The sequence below is a fragment of the Crocodylus porosus genome, unplaced genomic scaffold (genome assembly GCF_001723895.1).
Source record: "Crocodylus porosus isolate Cpor-Errol unplaced genomic scaffold, CroPor_comp1, whole genome shotgun sequence".
Lineage (NCBI taxonomy): Eukaryota > Metazoa > Chordata > Crocodylia > Crocodylidae > Crocodylus > Crocodylus porosus.
In genome coordinates this window covers 52880311-52897326 of record NW_017728948.1, presented here as the reverse complement: position 1 = coordinate 52897326, position 17016 = coordinate 52880311, and the positions used below count along the sequence as shown (strand labels likewise).

Here is a 17016-nt window from a genome sequence, read left to right as displayed (position 1 = left end):
TACTGAAGCTTCACATGGCCCTATCAGATGCCTGTGCCTTGCATTCAGAGTGGAAAGTACAATCTGGCTGACATCTGGGCGGGAAGAAGAGCATATATGCCCTTCTACGAGAGGCAAAGACAGATGTATACATACCCTGGTATAGTTTATATCAGTTTTTTGTAATTCAGTGTAAGCTATACCAGGGTCAGAAATGGACTGTGGTACAGCTCTCCTGAGGTACCTTGCATGGTAGCCATTATTACACTTGCATTTTGCAAATGACTGCCATGGGATGGATGCACATAAACAGCACCTTAACTGGTGATTATTCTGAAAGTAATTTTCCACTGGATTGGTGTGAAATTATCCAGTGTAGGACTGTTTTTACACAGATGTAATGCAAATTATACTGGATAAAATCATGTTATCTTTCTGGGCCCTTTTGGGATAGAGCAGGCTGAGGCAAAAACCCCCTTGACGCTGCTGCCGGTCGGAACCTCTCTGAAGGAAGGTAGGTTTACCATGAGACTACTGTTCTAATGTTTTTCCTGTGACATATTTGAGAGACTGCTTCTGAGCTGAGTTTCCCAGTAGGAAGGTAGGATTGGCTTAGAACTACTATACTTTTTATTGTCTCCCAGCAATTTACCTCTGGCTGTATCCCTCATCTGAAGGAGATGGCAGTCAAATATAGAACTTTACACCTGATCAAGGATTTGATGGTTTGCCCAGGAGTCCAGAGGGCGGCTAGTTATACTCTACCAGAAATAAGACTGTAAAAGCTTGAGCCAAATTATTCAGGACCATTGAGAGCCAGAACTAAACTTCTGCAAAGGTTGAGGTTGTTCAGCAAAGGTTTGACAAGAGCCCAGCCCTGAGCTACCTTTCTTTTGAAATACTTAGAGGGTAGTTTGCACTATTGTTTCTTCAACAACCTAAGAGCAGGATGGTTTCTGAAATCAACACAAAATGCTCATTTTTTTCCCACCAATGCATTATGTTAAAGGACAGAATTGAAGCTTTCTAGGAAACACAAAAGCATCTTTATGTATTCCTGAATATGAACAACATCTGAAAATTACATTGCCTACAAGAAAAGACTTGACCTAAATTGGTCTCCTCATTAATTTTACAAAAAATAATCCTACTCCCAGATGCGGTTTATACCTTCCTAGAGTGTATCTGGCACTAGACACAGTTGGAGACAAGCTACTGGACAAGGTAGCTAGCTATGTATTCATAAGAGAGTGGGTGGAGAGAACATTTCATTTGATGATCCACAGCTCTGTCCTGCCTTGAAAATGGACCTCTGTAAATGTACACCAGCATTTGGCTAATAAAATTCAGATGTCTTCTATAAAATTGAACAAAGTTCAAAGATGTGTGTATTTGGCTGGATCTGAACCCCTATGAAAGTGTCCCCTTAAGTACTTTATTTCTTGTAACACTTACTCTCCTCTTCACTTGTGTTTTGGTCTCCCTGTAGAGGCAATTAACAAGGTGTGAGTATCAAAAATAAGGATTATATGTATTTTCACTGTTATTTTTGACTTTTGCTCTTCAGACACACCTCATTTATCCATAAATCCTGGTGCAAAGGAAAACTTGCTCCTTTGGGATCCTGAATTTAAAAAACATGTCACTTTTAGCACTAAATCAGTCTTAGAAAATAATCACCTTCTTGAAATTATGCCTATGTGTACGTCAAAAAAGACGTTACCTAAGTCTTGTCTTAGGCAGAAAAATCAACCTGTGGAACATGATTTGTTTTTCACACAAGGATTTTAATTCATCTTTGAAGATACAAACTGGACTTCTGTTATACAAGTCAATTATGCATTTTGATGTGATTGAAGATGCTTTGATTTTGGATTCGAATTTAAAACTGCATCTGTTGTACATTTCTACTTTGTTAGTTTCTTCATACTCTTGCATGTGACCAATGTCTCTAAAAATTTTTTAATTTGAAAAGTTCCAAATTTTGCCACTCTTCCTATCTGTGTGCCTCAGGCCTTTGCATCGAAGATTGATCTTCATAGTAAAGGTAGTCAGGTCACCAATACAAGTGAATCTGTAGAGGACTAGTAGCTATTCTATAACTAGGAATAAGCCCATTGCTTTGTGGCGGTCAGGTGATTCCTGGAAATTGAATGAACTGTGAAATTTTGCAAATAGGTTAAACATGTATGTAATTTGGTGGTTCCTTTATTTCTAGGGATATCCTTAATTTGTGATTTTGCAGATTTTACAGAAATTGTGAAATCCATGACTGTCTGCAAAATCAATTTAAGAAAAACTTAATAGTGTGAGCCAGCAGTACTTCCTGCCTTGCAGCCTGCCTGGGAGGCACTGGCTGGCGGGGCAAGACCAAAGGCAGCCAGCAGCCAAAATGTTGGCCACCCCCTTATCTCCCCCCTTGGGTCTTTGCCAATCATCAGTGAGGGGCGGAGCCACTGGGAAAAGCCTTTGAAATCAACTCTTCATGCTACAACCAAGCAATGAAGATTTCTTTGTCTTACTACAAATTAAGTAGGTCCCTATTTGTTTTATATAAAATGCTAGGTCATGTCATGTTCTGAAGTCAAATGAAATCATTGGGTCTCTCCATCTCATTATTGTTTTGCTGTTGGAAACTTGCAGGAAGCTTGTACATGTAGCAGTGTAACTCAGGCAGTGATATTTGTAGTAAAGAAAGGAGGTGGGTGAGCCTTGTGGAGTAAAAACAAAGCACAAAATGGCAGCAGCAGGAGTAAGCAAAGTCAGAAATATACATGTACAGGAGAAGGAAGGGTCTGTTTAATGTAAGCAGTGGCTTGGGGGTTTTAAATGAAAAGGAGTTAGCGATTGATATTTTAAGAGTGTTTTATATAAATGGAAGCTTCAAGCAGTTAGATCTGCAGTAGGAAAGATGGATAAAGTACACAATGCAGCCAACTGAAGGACAAGTGCATGGTAGAAAAGTTTGCTATTGTACAGGGACTTTCTGCGCTGCAAATGTTCTACTTTGTCTGAGACAACCATGCTATGAAAGATATTGGAAAGCTCTTTGGAAAACAGTGGTGCTGTTTCTGTTTGGAATCAGTCATGAAAAATATACATATGAAAACATTTTCAAAGGTATACATGACCTCAACACTTTGGAAAGATTTTCTTGGGTTCAGTCTTGCAGACAAGACGACAGATGCTCAAAGCTGCTGTGTCTTGAATATTGTAGCGCTGCCATGTTTATTCTTTTACAGACTGTTTCACAGCCTCTGGGGAAGAGTATCTAGGAACTTACGGCTCTTATAATCAACCACATTAAAAACAAACAAACAAACCCTGTAAACTTAGTGAGTCAAGCAGTTGTAGGAAAAGTTCAGAAACATGGGGCTCTTTTATAAAAAAAATTCTGCTTTTGTTCCTGACGGTGTTGTTTGTATGATAAAAACATAGAAATGAAATATTACATGTGCTGTTTCTGAATGCAGTGCATGTCACTTAGCACATTTGTTCAGCTTGGTGATAAATGGAGAAAGATCTGTGTAATGAGTAAAAACGTCTTTACTGACTGTCTCATCCACAAGGCATGGTTTCATCCATACCTTCAAGTGAAGGGTCTGCTATACCACCTTCACTGAGGATAAGGTGGAACAGTTGGTTAGAAGTTATTCATTTTCATTCCAGCCACCTTGAGGCTTACATAATTTTTTTGCAGAGGGGCGTGAGCAAAACTGTAGCTTCACAGTTGAGGATGAAGTTGTTTATATGGATCATCAGAAATGCATAGAAGTATTCCAACAATAAAAGCAATTGCTCTAGGGATAATGACTGCTCTACCTCTTACGAAAAGGCAAAAATCAGGGCATTGAAAGTAACAATGCCTTTGCTGACCTTTACAGGTGGACAAAGCCCACAGTCAAATGCTGTCAGCTATCTGAAGGATACCACAGGTTTCCTGAAGAAACTAGGTTCCATTGGCAGTTTTCCAGCAAACACTGTATTAGCTATCAGTACCTCTGTACACAACATGACACTGCTTCTGTTTCCATTGGATCCTCCTGTTTTGTCCTCACGTGGCTATTTCCAACCTAGAGACTCCTTGTATGAATAGCACTACCATCAGCACATGCATAGCTCCCCAAATATATGCATATATCTTTGTGACAGACCTTGAAGTTCCCTTCCTCCACAGGTGCCCTCTCATCCCCCTAGTAAGGCTAAGGTACATCAATGAAAACTTCATTGGATATACAGTAAGAATCTTTAGAGAAATTCCATCAGGACTTTAACAACTTCCACCTTTCATCAAACTGACTCTTGAATATTCACCCAGCATATTCATTTTTGGACACTACTGTGAAGTTTAGCAACAGTCACATTACTACCATATTATACTGGGAACCAACCAACCATTACAGCTGGTAAGAATGAGTGGACACTGATCTGATGTCAGTTTCAGAAGGACACAAAAGCCTGTGGCAGAACACTATAACCTCCCTGGACAGTCCATTGCTGACTTCAGAGCAGCTGTTCTGAAACAACAAAATGTTAAATGTGGACTTGAACACAAACTTGCAAAATGAAGAACTCATGCACAGACTGAATTGTTTGTTAAGTATGATCTCAACAGAAATTATTACTTGTCCCATTCCCTGGACAAGCTTGTATAACCTCTGTGCGTCTCAGGCTCTATTTTGCTGTGCTAAACAGTGTTCTCTCAGAAGATAAATTCTCCCAATTGTATTAATTTTTTCAGGGCTACTTTAGATTGGTAGCTTGTAGTTCTCTTAAATCAACTAGTATTCCCGGGTCTTTCTCCTGCTCTGCCATTTCTACCTTATCACCTCCAATTTTTTAATAGAAATTCTTATTACTCCCAAAGCATGATGTTGCTCTTTGCACCAAAGATGCCCAGTACGTGGGGGCCCGAGGGCCCTGCCCTCCCTCTGGAAGAGGACTGTCACCTGAAATGTGTAAAACTTTCCACATGTCCATCATCTTAGCCCCCACCACCCCAGCAAAAATAAAAGTTGGCACCTATACTTTGCACTATACATTTCATCTTGTTCTATTATCCCAGTTCTCAAGATTGTCCAAATCTTCCTAAGAGTATTCTAATTCTTCTCTGCCTCAAGTTTGTGTCATCACCATTTTCATTAGCACACTTTTTTATACAAAGGTAATTCATGATAATTCGTCATAAGACTAATTCTTAAAGAATTCCACTGTTCTTTCAGCCCTGTACTTCTTCTCCGATACTATGTGCTGTTGTCTCCCCTTTATCATGGTTTAACCCATTTTAAATAAGCCCAACATTAATTAATAATTTTCTATGTGATATGGCCTGTGGGCTGGATGTGTTCCATGGTGCTGCCTGTGGGCTTTGGATTGGCCCTGGCCCTGCATGCTGGATCAAGTGCCAGAGCCAATCTTGCACACTGCAGGCAGCACATGGTGTTGGACTGTGTGCGCATTCATACTGCACATGCAACTAGTCCAGGTTCAGCACTGCATGCAGTACCTGCACTGGGCCTACAGACCAGCTCCATGCCCCTCAACCAACACACAAATGGGGCCAGTCTGAAGTACGTGCTGTTTGCAGCACCCATGCCAGACAGGCCTTGTGCATTGGCTCTGGCATGGGGAGGGACAGTCTATGGACCTGATCTGGCCTATGGGCTGGCCCTCTGCCCCTCATCTAGCTCACAGGTCCAGATGAGTTTGATACCCTGGTGATGTATTATTTTGCAACTCACTATAGGATGGATAGATTATCTCCACTTTGTTTCTTTTGCTTCAAAAATAGGTTATCTTATCAAATATATCAGATATATCTAGCATGATCTACCTTTGATGAACCTATGTTGCATTTAATTCCATTTTTCTTTTACCTTCAAAACTTGTAATAAAGCCTTGAATATTAATGGATCATTGGTTACCTAGATCAACTTTTTCTCCCTTTTCTTAAATATAGGCACTATATTTGCTATGCTGGATGGAGTTATGAACATCTTTGCTACTACACCTGTGATTTCTTGTACAAGTTCTTTCAGAATTCTGTGTTACAGGTTATCTGGTACCACTTGAGTCCATTGAGATTCTGAATTCTGCTTCCATTGTGCATGTGGTCATTTACATTTCCTTACCCTTGTTTCTGTTAGCCAGCCTTTTCCCTATGTTCAACATCAGCATCTTTATTGAAAACTGAGGCAAAATAATCTGTTAGGTTTGAGGTCACACTTAGATTATCTTTATTCTTTACCTCCTCTTACTACACGGTAGCTCCACTTCTTGGTATATTTTTTAATGTATATGGTAATAGAACTTCTTGCTATTTGTTTCAATTTCCAGTGTAAAGTCTAGCTGTTTCTGGGAATTCTTACTTTATCCTTACATGTCGCTTTCTTGGATGATCTGTCCCTTTACCCATCATTTAGAGGTTCTCTGCTTACTATCAGTATGCTTTTGGAGGTAGTTCATTCATAGAGGTAGGTCTTGGTGTCTTTCCCTACAAGTTCTGTCTCCCTTTACTTCAAATTGCTTTGAGTCATGAGTTCTAGATCATTTTTATATTTTAAGCTCAAAGAAATTCCAAGCTTCTTATACATTCAAGTCACTGAGCTTTTGCATTCAGCTGACTAGATCCCCTAATTTCTCAAAGTCTGCAATTGGAAATGGAAATGGAAAGTCTTACTCGCAGACCTATTTTTATTTATCCTTCCATTTTAATTTAAGTTGAATGTTTAACTCCCTACAAGGCTAGTAGGGCCAGCTTTCTATAATACCCTCAGTTCTTACCAAAACCAAATCTAATAGCATCCCTTTTTATTAGTCCAGAGGCTCTTTGATGAAGAACTTTGTATGGGAAGTTAGTTTCCCTTAATGATACAATTCCTGGGAGTATTCATTTAATAAGAGTACAGAGACTTTTGTCCATATTCAAACCTGACCCTGGGAGCCTACTATAGACTTCCACTAAAACCTTCTTTATTATTTTTTGGTTCCATTTCAACTTCTGTGTGCAGATCATCCTGAGTTTATTCTTTCTCGCCACTTCCTTGTTGTTTTTTCAGTGCCAGTACCTAGCTATCTCCATCATCAACTTCTCTCTTTTTTTTCAGGGCATAGCTAGTATTCTCTTCTACCTTGCCACCATTTTTTCTTTCTGTCCCTTTCATCCATTCATTCTCCACTGCAGCAAAACCTCCTTTCTCAGTGCTTTTGCTTTTGCTAGCCAACTTCTTACTTTGTCTTGTATTGTTTGTGAAATGGCTGAATGTGGAAGTTATCAGTCTGGTGCTTCTTCACTCCAAACAGCAGAAGCGGTTGTCAAAAAGGGTACTCTCATTGGATTTGCGTTTCCCCAGAGCTCTGATAGAACCTGTATTGGTTAACTTTTGGGGCACATTGCATGACTATTTTTTCCTTCAAAGATATTTAGAAGGCAGATGGATTGAGGCTGAGCTGTCTTTATTATTTTGTATTCTCTGAAGAAATCTTAAATTTCATAAAGTATTTTTACTGCTGGATTGGGATTTAATCTAGTTATTAATTTTCATTAGAAATAACTTACTGTAGTGATGAACAGTCTCTTTTAATATACTTTTTTACTTGTACTTCAGGGTTTTTTTAAGTGGTGTCCATTCTCATTGGCTGGTACAACTATTAAAACATGTCAATGTGCAATAAAGTTGACCCTTTAACCTGCCTTTGAAACATCTTGTTTTCCATCCTAGCAGGGTACACTATAACCTATGTATATTTAAGCAATTCTTTAGCTTAGTATTTTCAGATTCTTTCCAATTTTACAGTTTTAGTGTGGTAGAAAATGGTAAATATATTGCTTATTTGTTACATATGTTGTGCTCTTGTTCTGCATCAAGATGCTGAATTAGGATGGTAATTGGAATTTAATCTTATGAAATACATAATTGGAATTCCTGTTTTTGGAAACCAGGTGCCACTGCATGTGTTGACTTTGCCAGTCTTTTGCAGTCAACAGATTCCTTCATGTTCAAGCCCATAATACAGTACATGAACTGTTATATTACGTTTATAAAGCCTTAAACTCAACATTTAAGTTAGGGACACATAAACTGGTATAAGTGTTCAGAAGCTGGTTCAAATCTGTAACACAACAGCAATTCAGTGCACGTAAACTGCTTTCAAAATGACCAAAATGGTTTAACATAAACCTGGATGGATATAGTATCGAATTTAACTGATTTAAGTTAAACTGGTTTATTGAACTTCTGTCCCAGGTCCCCTCCAGATTCAAGTTATCTCACAGTCCTCCAGCATCCCAGGATTTTGGACCTCCCCTGTAAGACTCCCTTCCCCCAGGGTGTGTGGGCTGGCTTTGGCCCAAGCTGTCTGCTCCTGCCAAGCAAGGAGGTGTGCCCTAGCAATTCCCTCCATCTCTCTCTTGGTCTACTGCAGACATGTGGCTGCATTTCAGAATCTGTTCACTTGCTTATCTGTTCAATCTATGCAGCTTAGAATAACCTGCAAAGATTGAATTGATTCAGCTTTGGGCTTTTTTACTGTCTGTACTTAGCCTTAGATATCTTTCTCCTGACTTTCTTTATAGAGAAAAGTGTATGCTTAAGGATTTAATTATTTTTTCCTGTTGTGTCCCCTCTAGAGCTTTGTGTACCCCAGTTTGAGAAATGGGATTTACTCCACAGGTCTTCTGCTGGACCCTTTCATACTGAATTTCTCCCTCAGTGAATGTGCCAAAGACTTTGGATGTAGTGAAGAGAGCTTGATTGCTGGGTTTAGCCATCCTCTCTCCTTTCCTTCCCATTTCGCAATTTCATTAGCTGGATTCATTGGATGATTGGGAAAAGTGATTTCTCTATAGACTTTTTTGGTTTGAGTTCTACTCCTCATCCCAGTTGTTAGATCAGGATGATTAAAACAGCCCAGCAAAATGATGATAGTGGTAACTATTGAAGGTGAAACCTGGTGCAGTTTGAGTCAATGGATGCTTACCAGTCTCATCTTAGAAAGTAATGTGCTATACAACTTTTTTTTTAATATACTTGCTGATATATTCTTTGTTCATCAAAAATAATGTTGAATGGATCTTGAAGGGACAGACCAGTAATACATTTGGATTCACTTATGTAAGGAATACTGGAGAATTAAATGAAATTCTTTTTCTAAATTTAAAATCAGAGATCTTGAAAAGCTCTGCATTTGACCATTTTTGTTGAGAGGTAAGAACTTGCAGTTTCATTTTCTCACGTATAGTAAGTTACCAGATTTGGAATATGCTACTATATATCATGATGGCTAACAGTAAAAGTGTATTTATTATCAAAGGTATGGGGTAAAGCATGATAGGCTGACATTTTCAAATCACCATGTAAATCTGCCTGACACAGCTTTCAAGGAAATAAAACACGACTAAATGCTCCAATGTTTAGTCTAAAAACACATCTGGCTATGGTTGCTGTTTTAGGCTATGTGGATGAAATGTAGAAGCCTTTTGTCAGCTTAGTCCCTCTAAAGCATTGTCAGCTTGATTTATGTGTTAATTTGCTGACTTCTTTCTTTGATGCTTTCAGATAAATTTCCTATAAAAAGTTTGTATTTCTTTATTTTGTTTAGTGCCTTTCCATACTTTAAAGATACAACTATCCTAATGTATCTCCAGAATCAGTGAAGTTAATAGGAGGTTTTTTTCATGTTATATTGAAGAGGAGAAAGAAGTGGATAGCCCTGTAAACTAATGACATGAAAAAATAAGAAATGTGGTTGCATCCAGAAAGCTTTTTTTCTTTTTAAATGAAGAAAATAGTAATGATAAAATAAAAATTAATAAAACCTTCTCAGGCAAAGCCACTTTTTGGCCTGACTTACGCTAGAAAGATTACTCTTTGCTGAAGAAAAGTGCTGGGAACCATGAAATGGTTCTAAACATGGTTTTCTTGGTCCATAGACCCAGTTCAACATGTAGTTTTCAGCATAATTCAGTTTTGAGCTTTGGTGACACCTGTTTTCAGCAAGGAGTGATTTTCCTAGTGTAGACCAGGTATCGTAGCCCTTCCTCATAGAATGCACAGAGAAAAGCAAAAGTTAAGAGTTTAAAAATGAGCTCTGGGTCCTTCAGTAACTCTTGTACCAGGGGCCAAATGAGTTGTGTGGGATCTAGCCTGCAAACTGACCCCGCGCTCCAGACATGCACTGTGCCCCATGTGTGACCAATCAGACCCAGGGGCTTCACTGAGGGCCAGATGACAAGGCTCTCTGGGCCAGATCTGGCCGACAGGCCATGTGTTTGACACCCGTGCCTTGCACCTATTTGCAAGGCTGGGTGTTCTTTAAACAGACTTACTGAGTGACATGGTTTATAAGGTTAATACTTTATAAAATGATTATTTGTTTTAGGATTAAGTGTATAATTAAAATTCTTCATATATACATTTAGTAGCTAGATCAGCTTGATGAACCTCACTCTGCTCTTTCTGGGCAGTAACTTATATACTACTGGGTATCACATGGTGCTCTGCAGTGATCTTTTTAGCATTCACCAACTGAGAAAAGCCAGGGGGATTTCCTTATGAGGAATATTTTGAGAAATGACATAAGTGCTTCAGAGTTTGACTGTTGCTGTAGCTGTAATTGTTCAGGAAATATATGAGATGCAAGTTTTTTGGTAATATCTTTTATTGGACCAACTGAATAGTTGGGAAAATTGTTAGACAAGCTTTTGGGCACATCTCAAAAAAACCCACTCTTACTCCTCGCATTGGTGACTCAGCGGGTGTGCCCAAACGAGCGCATATATGCCTCTTGCAGCATCTCAAAGTCCAGCTGGCACAAGGGGCTAGTGTTCCCAGATGCCAACTGGCTGGGCCTCAGAAGCTCTTGAGGGCAAGTAGCCCTGAGCTGCTCGCTAGGGCAGCTTTTTATACAGGCTCTAGCTCCCCCTAGCTGAAGATCCAAGAGGAGCTGAGGAGGGTCAGTTTGCCCTAAGTGGCACAATTTGTCCCACACCAAAGCACATGTTCAGGCATGTATGCTGAGGTACAAATCCCTGGCACAGATTTGTGCCACTATGGTTTGAGCTGCTGCAAGTGCACATGCCCACATGTGTGGATGTACCCAGTGGGTGTATCTACACACGCAATAAGCAGTAAACTCTGGCGCAGTTTGCAGTGGAGTTTATTGTGCCTGGGTGTAGCATTTACACATGTACCTGGTACTGGAGCACGTTGAGCCGGGGTGGAACAGCCCTGACTGACAGGAAGCCCAGGGCTCAGCCTGCCAGCCCAAAGCTGCTTCACCTCAGCAGATTGTGCCGTGGAAGGGCTGGCTGGGGCATGAAAGTGCTACAGTGCAGAGCTAGCTGGCAGGTAGCGCCCATGTTGTAGCACCCTTGTATCCCAGCCAGCCCCAGTCACTGTCTACATGTGTGTTTTGGCACACTAAGTAACTCCACTGTAGTCCCAGCCAGTACTATCCCACAGTGGAGTTAGTTTATTTTCTGTGCCGTATAGGGACTCACATGTAGATGGTGATGCTTTATTGCAGGCCTGTTTAGTCAACTGTGCAGTAGAGTGTACATGTAAATGCACCCAGTATGCTGCATTTTTCTCTCTGTCCTAGCAGGGTGCTGGTGCATAGGGGGAGAACTGTGCAGATAGAGGGCACAGTGTCAAGGATATAATGTATGGCTCAGTAGCCAACCACATGTGTTTCCATTCTGCTTTTCACAAACATAGTGTTTGAGAAACACATGGTATAGTAGCTTACCTGCAGGTCCCAATGACAGAAGCTGAGCTTACACTTCTTGTTGGCAATTGCTGTAAAGCACTTTTAGGAGTGGCAGGCCAGATTAGTGCTTATGATCTGGCTGCTGCTAGTTGTCCTGCTGCTGAATTGTAACAGACAAGCTTTTGACCCAGATGCCACTTCCCCCACTGCTGAATTGTTGCTGATGTCCCAGCTGTGCAGCCGGATGGAATATCTGACCAAGCTGCAGGTTGCTGATACCCATTATTAATAATCACTGTATGCCAGTGGTGCTCACTCTTTTGGTCTCTTGGGCTGAATGAATGGTGCAGGGCTGGTCTGCAGCCTGGATGCTGCAGCCTGCAGCCTGTGCTGCTGAATTGAGCCTTCTGTTGCCTCCAGCCAGCCCCTACACATCCATATTGGCTGTATGCTTCCTTGGGCAGCTCCTGCACACCCAGATTGGCTCTGCAGTGCCTTGGCAAGTCCCTGTTTACCCAGAACTGACCCTGCATGGCCTCTCGCCAGCCCTGTGTGCTTGGATCAGGTCCCATGCAGTCACAGCTCTGCCCCTCACTGTGTGCCCAGACCAGGTCCCATACAACTGCAATTGCACATGCCTGGATTGGACCTCACACCACCTCCACTCAGCCCCGAGTGCCCCATTTAGCATGTGTGGCCATGCTATCCAGTGCACAGGGGTTTTGCATGAGTTTGGAAATATGACAGCCAGAGAGCAGCCATTAGTGCTGCCACCACTCCCCTACTGCCAAGTTTTTATCAAGCCTATGGGCTGGATACCATGGCACCACAGGCTGATCTGGCCTATAAACTGAGGAGTGAGGACCCCCTCTGTATCCTGTTAACTATTCACCATGTTCCATCTCTGAAGTCTTTAGTCAGGAATGAAGTGATTTCTGTTACAGTCCAAACATACTACCATTATAATGCAACTTCAAGCTCCTATTGATTGTGTTAGTGACAGGATCAGGCCTTATAATCTGATTGTTCCTCATCATAGAATATTTGGTAATATGTCCTGTTTGTTTGTTTGTTTGTTTGTTTTTACAGGCAGAGTCACACCAGAACAGCTTAGCTCCTACATCCAGCTTTTCAAAAATAATTTCAAAGCTCTAGAGAACCATTGTGGACTTCTACAGCTTGTGCTAGCCACAATCCAGACTTTAAAACATCCCAAGAATGCCAAATGGGACAACTTCCTAGCTTTTGAAAGGTTACTTTTGCAGGTATGCTATTGAATCAACCTATTTAATGTTATACCAAATTAAGAATGCTGTCATAAGATAGGTAGTTTTAAAACTTTTTATCACTTTTTTTGTCATTAACTTTTATGTAAATTTATATTGTCACATGATAGATTTTAATAACATATCCCAAACTTTTTTTTAGATATTAATTTTATGCACAGTAAATTGAACATTTGAGAAGAAGATGCATAAAATTATCTCAATTGGGTGTGGAACATTATATGTATAGCAAACTGCAAGACATTAACACAGGGTTTGTATTTGGAAAAGGGACTAGGGGGTACGCACGGGTGGGCGAGGACAGAGTGCCGCCACCCCCCCTCCCCCATGCCACTGCTTCCTAAGAGCAGGGCCCGGGATGCGGGGCAAAGGGGTACACTTCTTAAAAAAGGTTGAAAACCGCTGCATTCACATATTTTAGGTAGGAGACTAATTAGGATCACTGAGTTTTACAACTGATATTAATTGCTTTTGGTTGAGCATGGAAAAATCTAATTCAGAAATGACTTCCAGAGATACGTGACATATTTTTATGTGAATGTAAGCTTGGGCAATTTGCTGAATGGATAGGATGTTAGGAAGCAAAAACACCATACAAGAGATTGACCAACTGCTGTTACCCATACACCCACAACAACTTCCAGCTGCTGCTAGTTGTCACCCTCTTGCCAACATGTAGTTTAAATCACAAATTATACTATCTTTGAATTTCTGTTATGAAAATTAAAAACGGGTGATACAGTGAGTAGACTCTATCCAGCTTAGCTTGCAAGCAGGACTTTGCTAAAAATACAAACTTCATTAAGTCTCTATATCCTATTCAGCATTAATGGAAGTTGTCACAGTGTCTCTTGAGACGCCAAGAAAGACTGTTAGCTAACTCACATTCTTAAAGATAGCTATCTCACTGTAAGATCCAGTGGAGGCATCTCTGAAATTGTAACCATGATATGGCTCAGGAAGATCAGCCCTTGACAAGGAAGGCAGGATATTGTCAACCTCAAGTAGCTCCTGTTTTGTTTCCCCATACAAAAACAAAAAAGAGGGGGAGGGAGGAACAACACCTTTTTGGTAATGAAGACTTTTTATCCTGTTTCTTTTTTCTGAAAATGCCAGTTCCTGTAGATTGCCATTGCATTACAGTCAACAAATTTTAAATGTATCATAAACAGTATAAATCCAAAACTTAATTTACATGGACAAGTGCATGGTAACATCTTATCAAACCAGTCACTCTTCTTAACATTTGAATACAACATTAATTGTGCCTTTAAAGTATTTAATACCATATATAATCCTATAAAGTAGCTTGTCTTGAAAAAAGTATAATTGAAACTATCCCACATCTTCACTTTTTAATCTATGAGCATAGAGCATGTAACTGGAAGAGAGCTCCTCTGTCATTCAGTCCAGTCTCCTGCTGTTTGACACCCATGTCATATAATTCCATTCTGAAATTTGCTAAGTTCCATCTTAAAAACAGTAAGGTTTAAGAACTAAAATAAAGATGCAAGCTTAGCATTGTTTATATAGAGCAATATAGCTTTTTAGGCAGTCTCTTTCAGCAGGATCAAAAAACAGTTAAGGACGCAAGCACTTTTAAAATATATGTTATATAAAAAAGAAACGTATAACAAATGCTGTCATAACCATTTTTGACTATACTCACTATTTTCACTGCGTCATAAGATAAACATTTCAGCCAAACCAGACTTTCTAGTCCTGGGTTCTAAGTTCTGTTTACTCATGTATTCATTTTCTGTAGTTCAAACAACAATTATTTTGAATTACACAATCCATAATATATCTGATTATTCTGGAGAGAGAGGGAGACTGAAATATAGTTATCTTTGTAGAGTACATGGCTTGTTCTCCTGTCTGTTGACAAGGACTTTTTGGAAAAGCGCTCTGAGGAGAGCCAGAAAACTTCAGTGGTACTATTATAATTTTTTTTTTAACTTGCACATCATTTTCTGGTGAGATAAGCGGCTGGGTCACGAGGCTCTAAGGGTAGTAATCAATGGCTTGATCTGTAGTTGGCAGCCAGTATCAAGTGGAGTGCCCCAGGGGTTGGTCCTGGGGTCAGTTTTGCTTAATATCTTCACCAAGAGCCTGGAAGATGGGATGGAGTGCAACCTCATCAAGTTTGTAGATGACACCAAGCTGGGGAAGTACTTGATACACTGGAGAGTAGGGCTAAGATTCAGAGAGACCTAGATAAATTAGAGGATTAGTCCAAAATAAATCCCATGAGGTTCAATAAGGACAAGTGCAAAGTCCTGCACTTAGGATGGAACAGTCCCATGTACCAGTACAGGCTGGGGGTTGACTTGCTAAGTAGCATCTCTGCAGAAAAGGACCTGAGGGTTACAATGGACAATGAGCTGAATATGAGCCAACAGTGTGCCCTTGTTACAGAGAAGGCTTAACAGCATACAGAGCTGCATTAGTAGGACTGTTGCCAGCGGATTGAAACAAGTAATTATTCCCCTCTATTCCACACTGGTGAGGCCACATTTGGAGTACTGTGTTCAATTTTGGGCCCCACACTACAGAAAGGATGTTCAGAAATTGGAGAGTCCAATTTAGGGCAGTGAAAATGATGGGGGGGGCTGGGTACCATGACTTCTGAGGAGAGGCTGAGGGAACTGCGTTTATTTAGTCTGCAGAAGAGAAGACTGAGGGGGGATTTAATAAGTCTTCAACTACCTGAAGGGGGGTTTAAGGGAAATGGAGCTAGACTGTATTCATTGGTGGCAGATAACAGAATTAAGGACCAGTGATCTCAGGATGCACCAAGGAAAGTTTAACTTAGATATTAGGAAAACTCTCATGAGGAGGATGGTGAAGCACTGGAACGGGCTACCCAGAGAGGTGGTGGAATCTCCATCCTTGGAGGTTTTTAAGACCAGGCTAGACAGAGGTTTGGCTGGGACGATGTTTGAGGCTGGTCTTATTTTGAAAAGGGGGTTAGACTAGACAACCTCCTGGGGACCCTTCCAATCCTAATTTTCTATGGTTCTATGATTTTGAAAATGTAAATATGCAGAATAGTTGACGCACAATGCTGTACACAGCAGTCTTACTTAAGAGTTGATGCCGTAGCCTTTTCTAAGGACCGGGCTATTCAGAAATTCACCTGATAGAGTTGTTGGCCACAGGCCTATACAGTTGATAATGGTTCCTAAAATTTAAAATTGAGCCATTGTTCCACCAATAGAAATGGGGATATATCAGTGAGTGTACAAAAAGACAGGTTATTTGTACATGGCATTATGGAAAAATATAAATTAGCTATGACCTACAAATTGTCTCTAGAATTTTCATGGGTCAGTATGTTCCAGATCCTTCAGCTGCTGCCAAAGAAGATAGCTTAAGAACCAAATAATATTAGTACCTTCAGATTCCTAGAAGGAATAATTTAAGGACTGCTGGAATTTCCCTCTTAATTGAATCTGCATGACCAGTCTCACTGGTTCTCTGTTCAGCATTTCATGCTTTTCAGAAAACCATTTTTCTGGCATACAACATTGTACAAGATCATCTATTTCATTTATTAATCTCCTCCTTCGGTTATAGTCCTCATTGTCATCGCTTTTGTTGCAACTTATTTGTTCTAAGAAATGCTGGGAAGGGGCAGCCTATTTTTAAGGATTAAAATGCTTAACTGATATGTTTAGGTCTCCAGCATATTTGGTTAGGCTTGTACTTATATCTTCATCCTAAGTGCATATGTTTATAGGCCAACCTCATCTTTGGTGTAAATTCTTAATATCTACAAAGCTGAGGCAGTTCTATGCTTACTCCAGGGATGAATTTAGCCCCTGTTGTTTGTGAAAGCTGGCTTTCTTAAAAGAATAGAATCAGGGTCTGATGGGATTTCTTATGGGGAAAAAAGATGAAGCTCCTGGGTCAAACCAAGGTAAAACATACTGGGTGTATCTACATGTGCCCCTATGGTGCACTGCACTGTCATTTAGTTCTTCCTTTTGGAAGCAGGAATTCTTGGGTCAGCTCACAGAGGTAGTGAAGGCTAAGGATG

General features: G+C 40.3%; 1 protein-coding gene across 1 annotated transcript in view; it reads left to right on the top strand.

Moving 5' to 3' along the window:
• Positions 1-17016, top strand: part of SCFD2 (sec1 family domain containing 2) — a 387294-nt gene that overhangs the window by 106975 nt on the left and 263303 nt on the right. The window contains exon 4 of the mRNA XM_019552868.1: positions 12778-12953. Within this exon, the coding sequence (XP_019408413.1) occupies positions 12778-12953 (176 nt within the window). The remainder of the gene's footprint in view (positions 1-12777; positions 12954-17016) is intronic.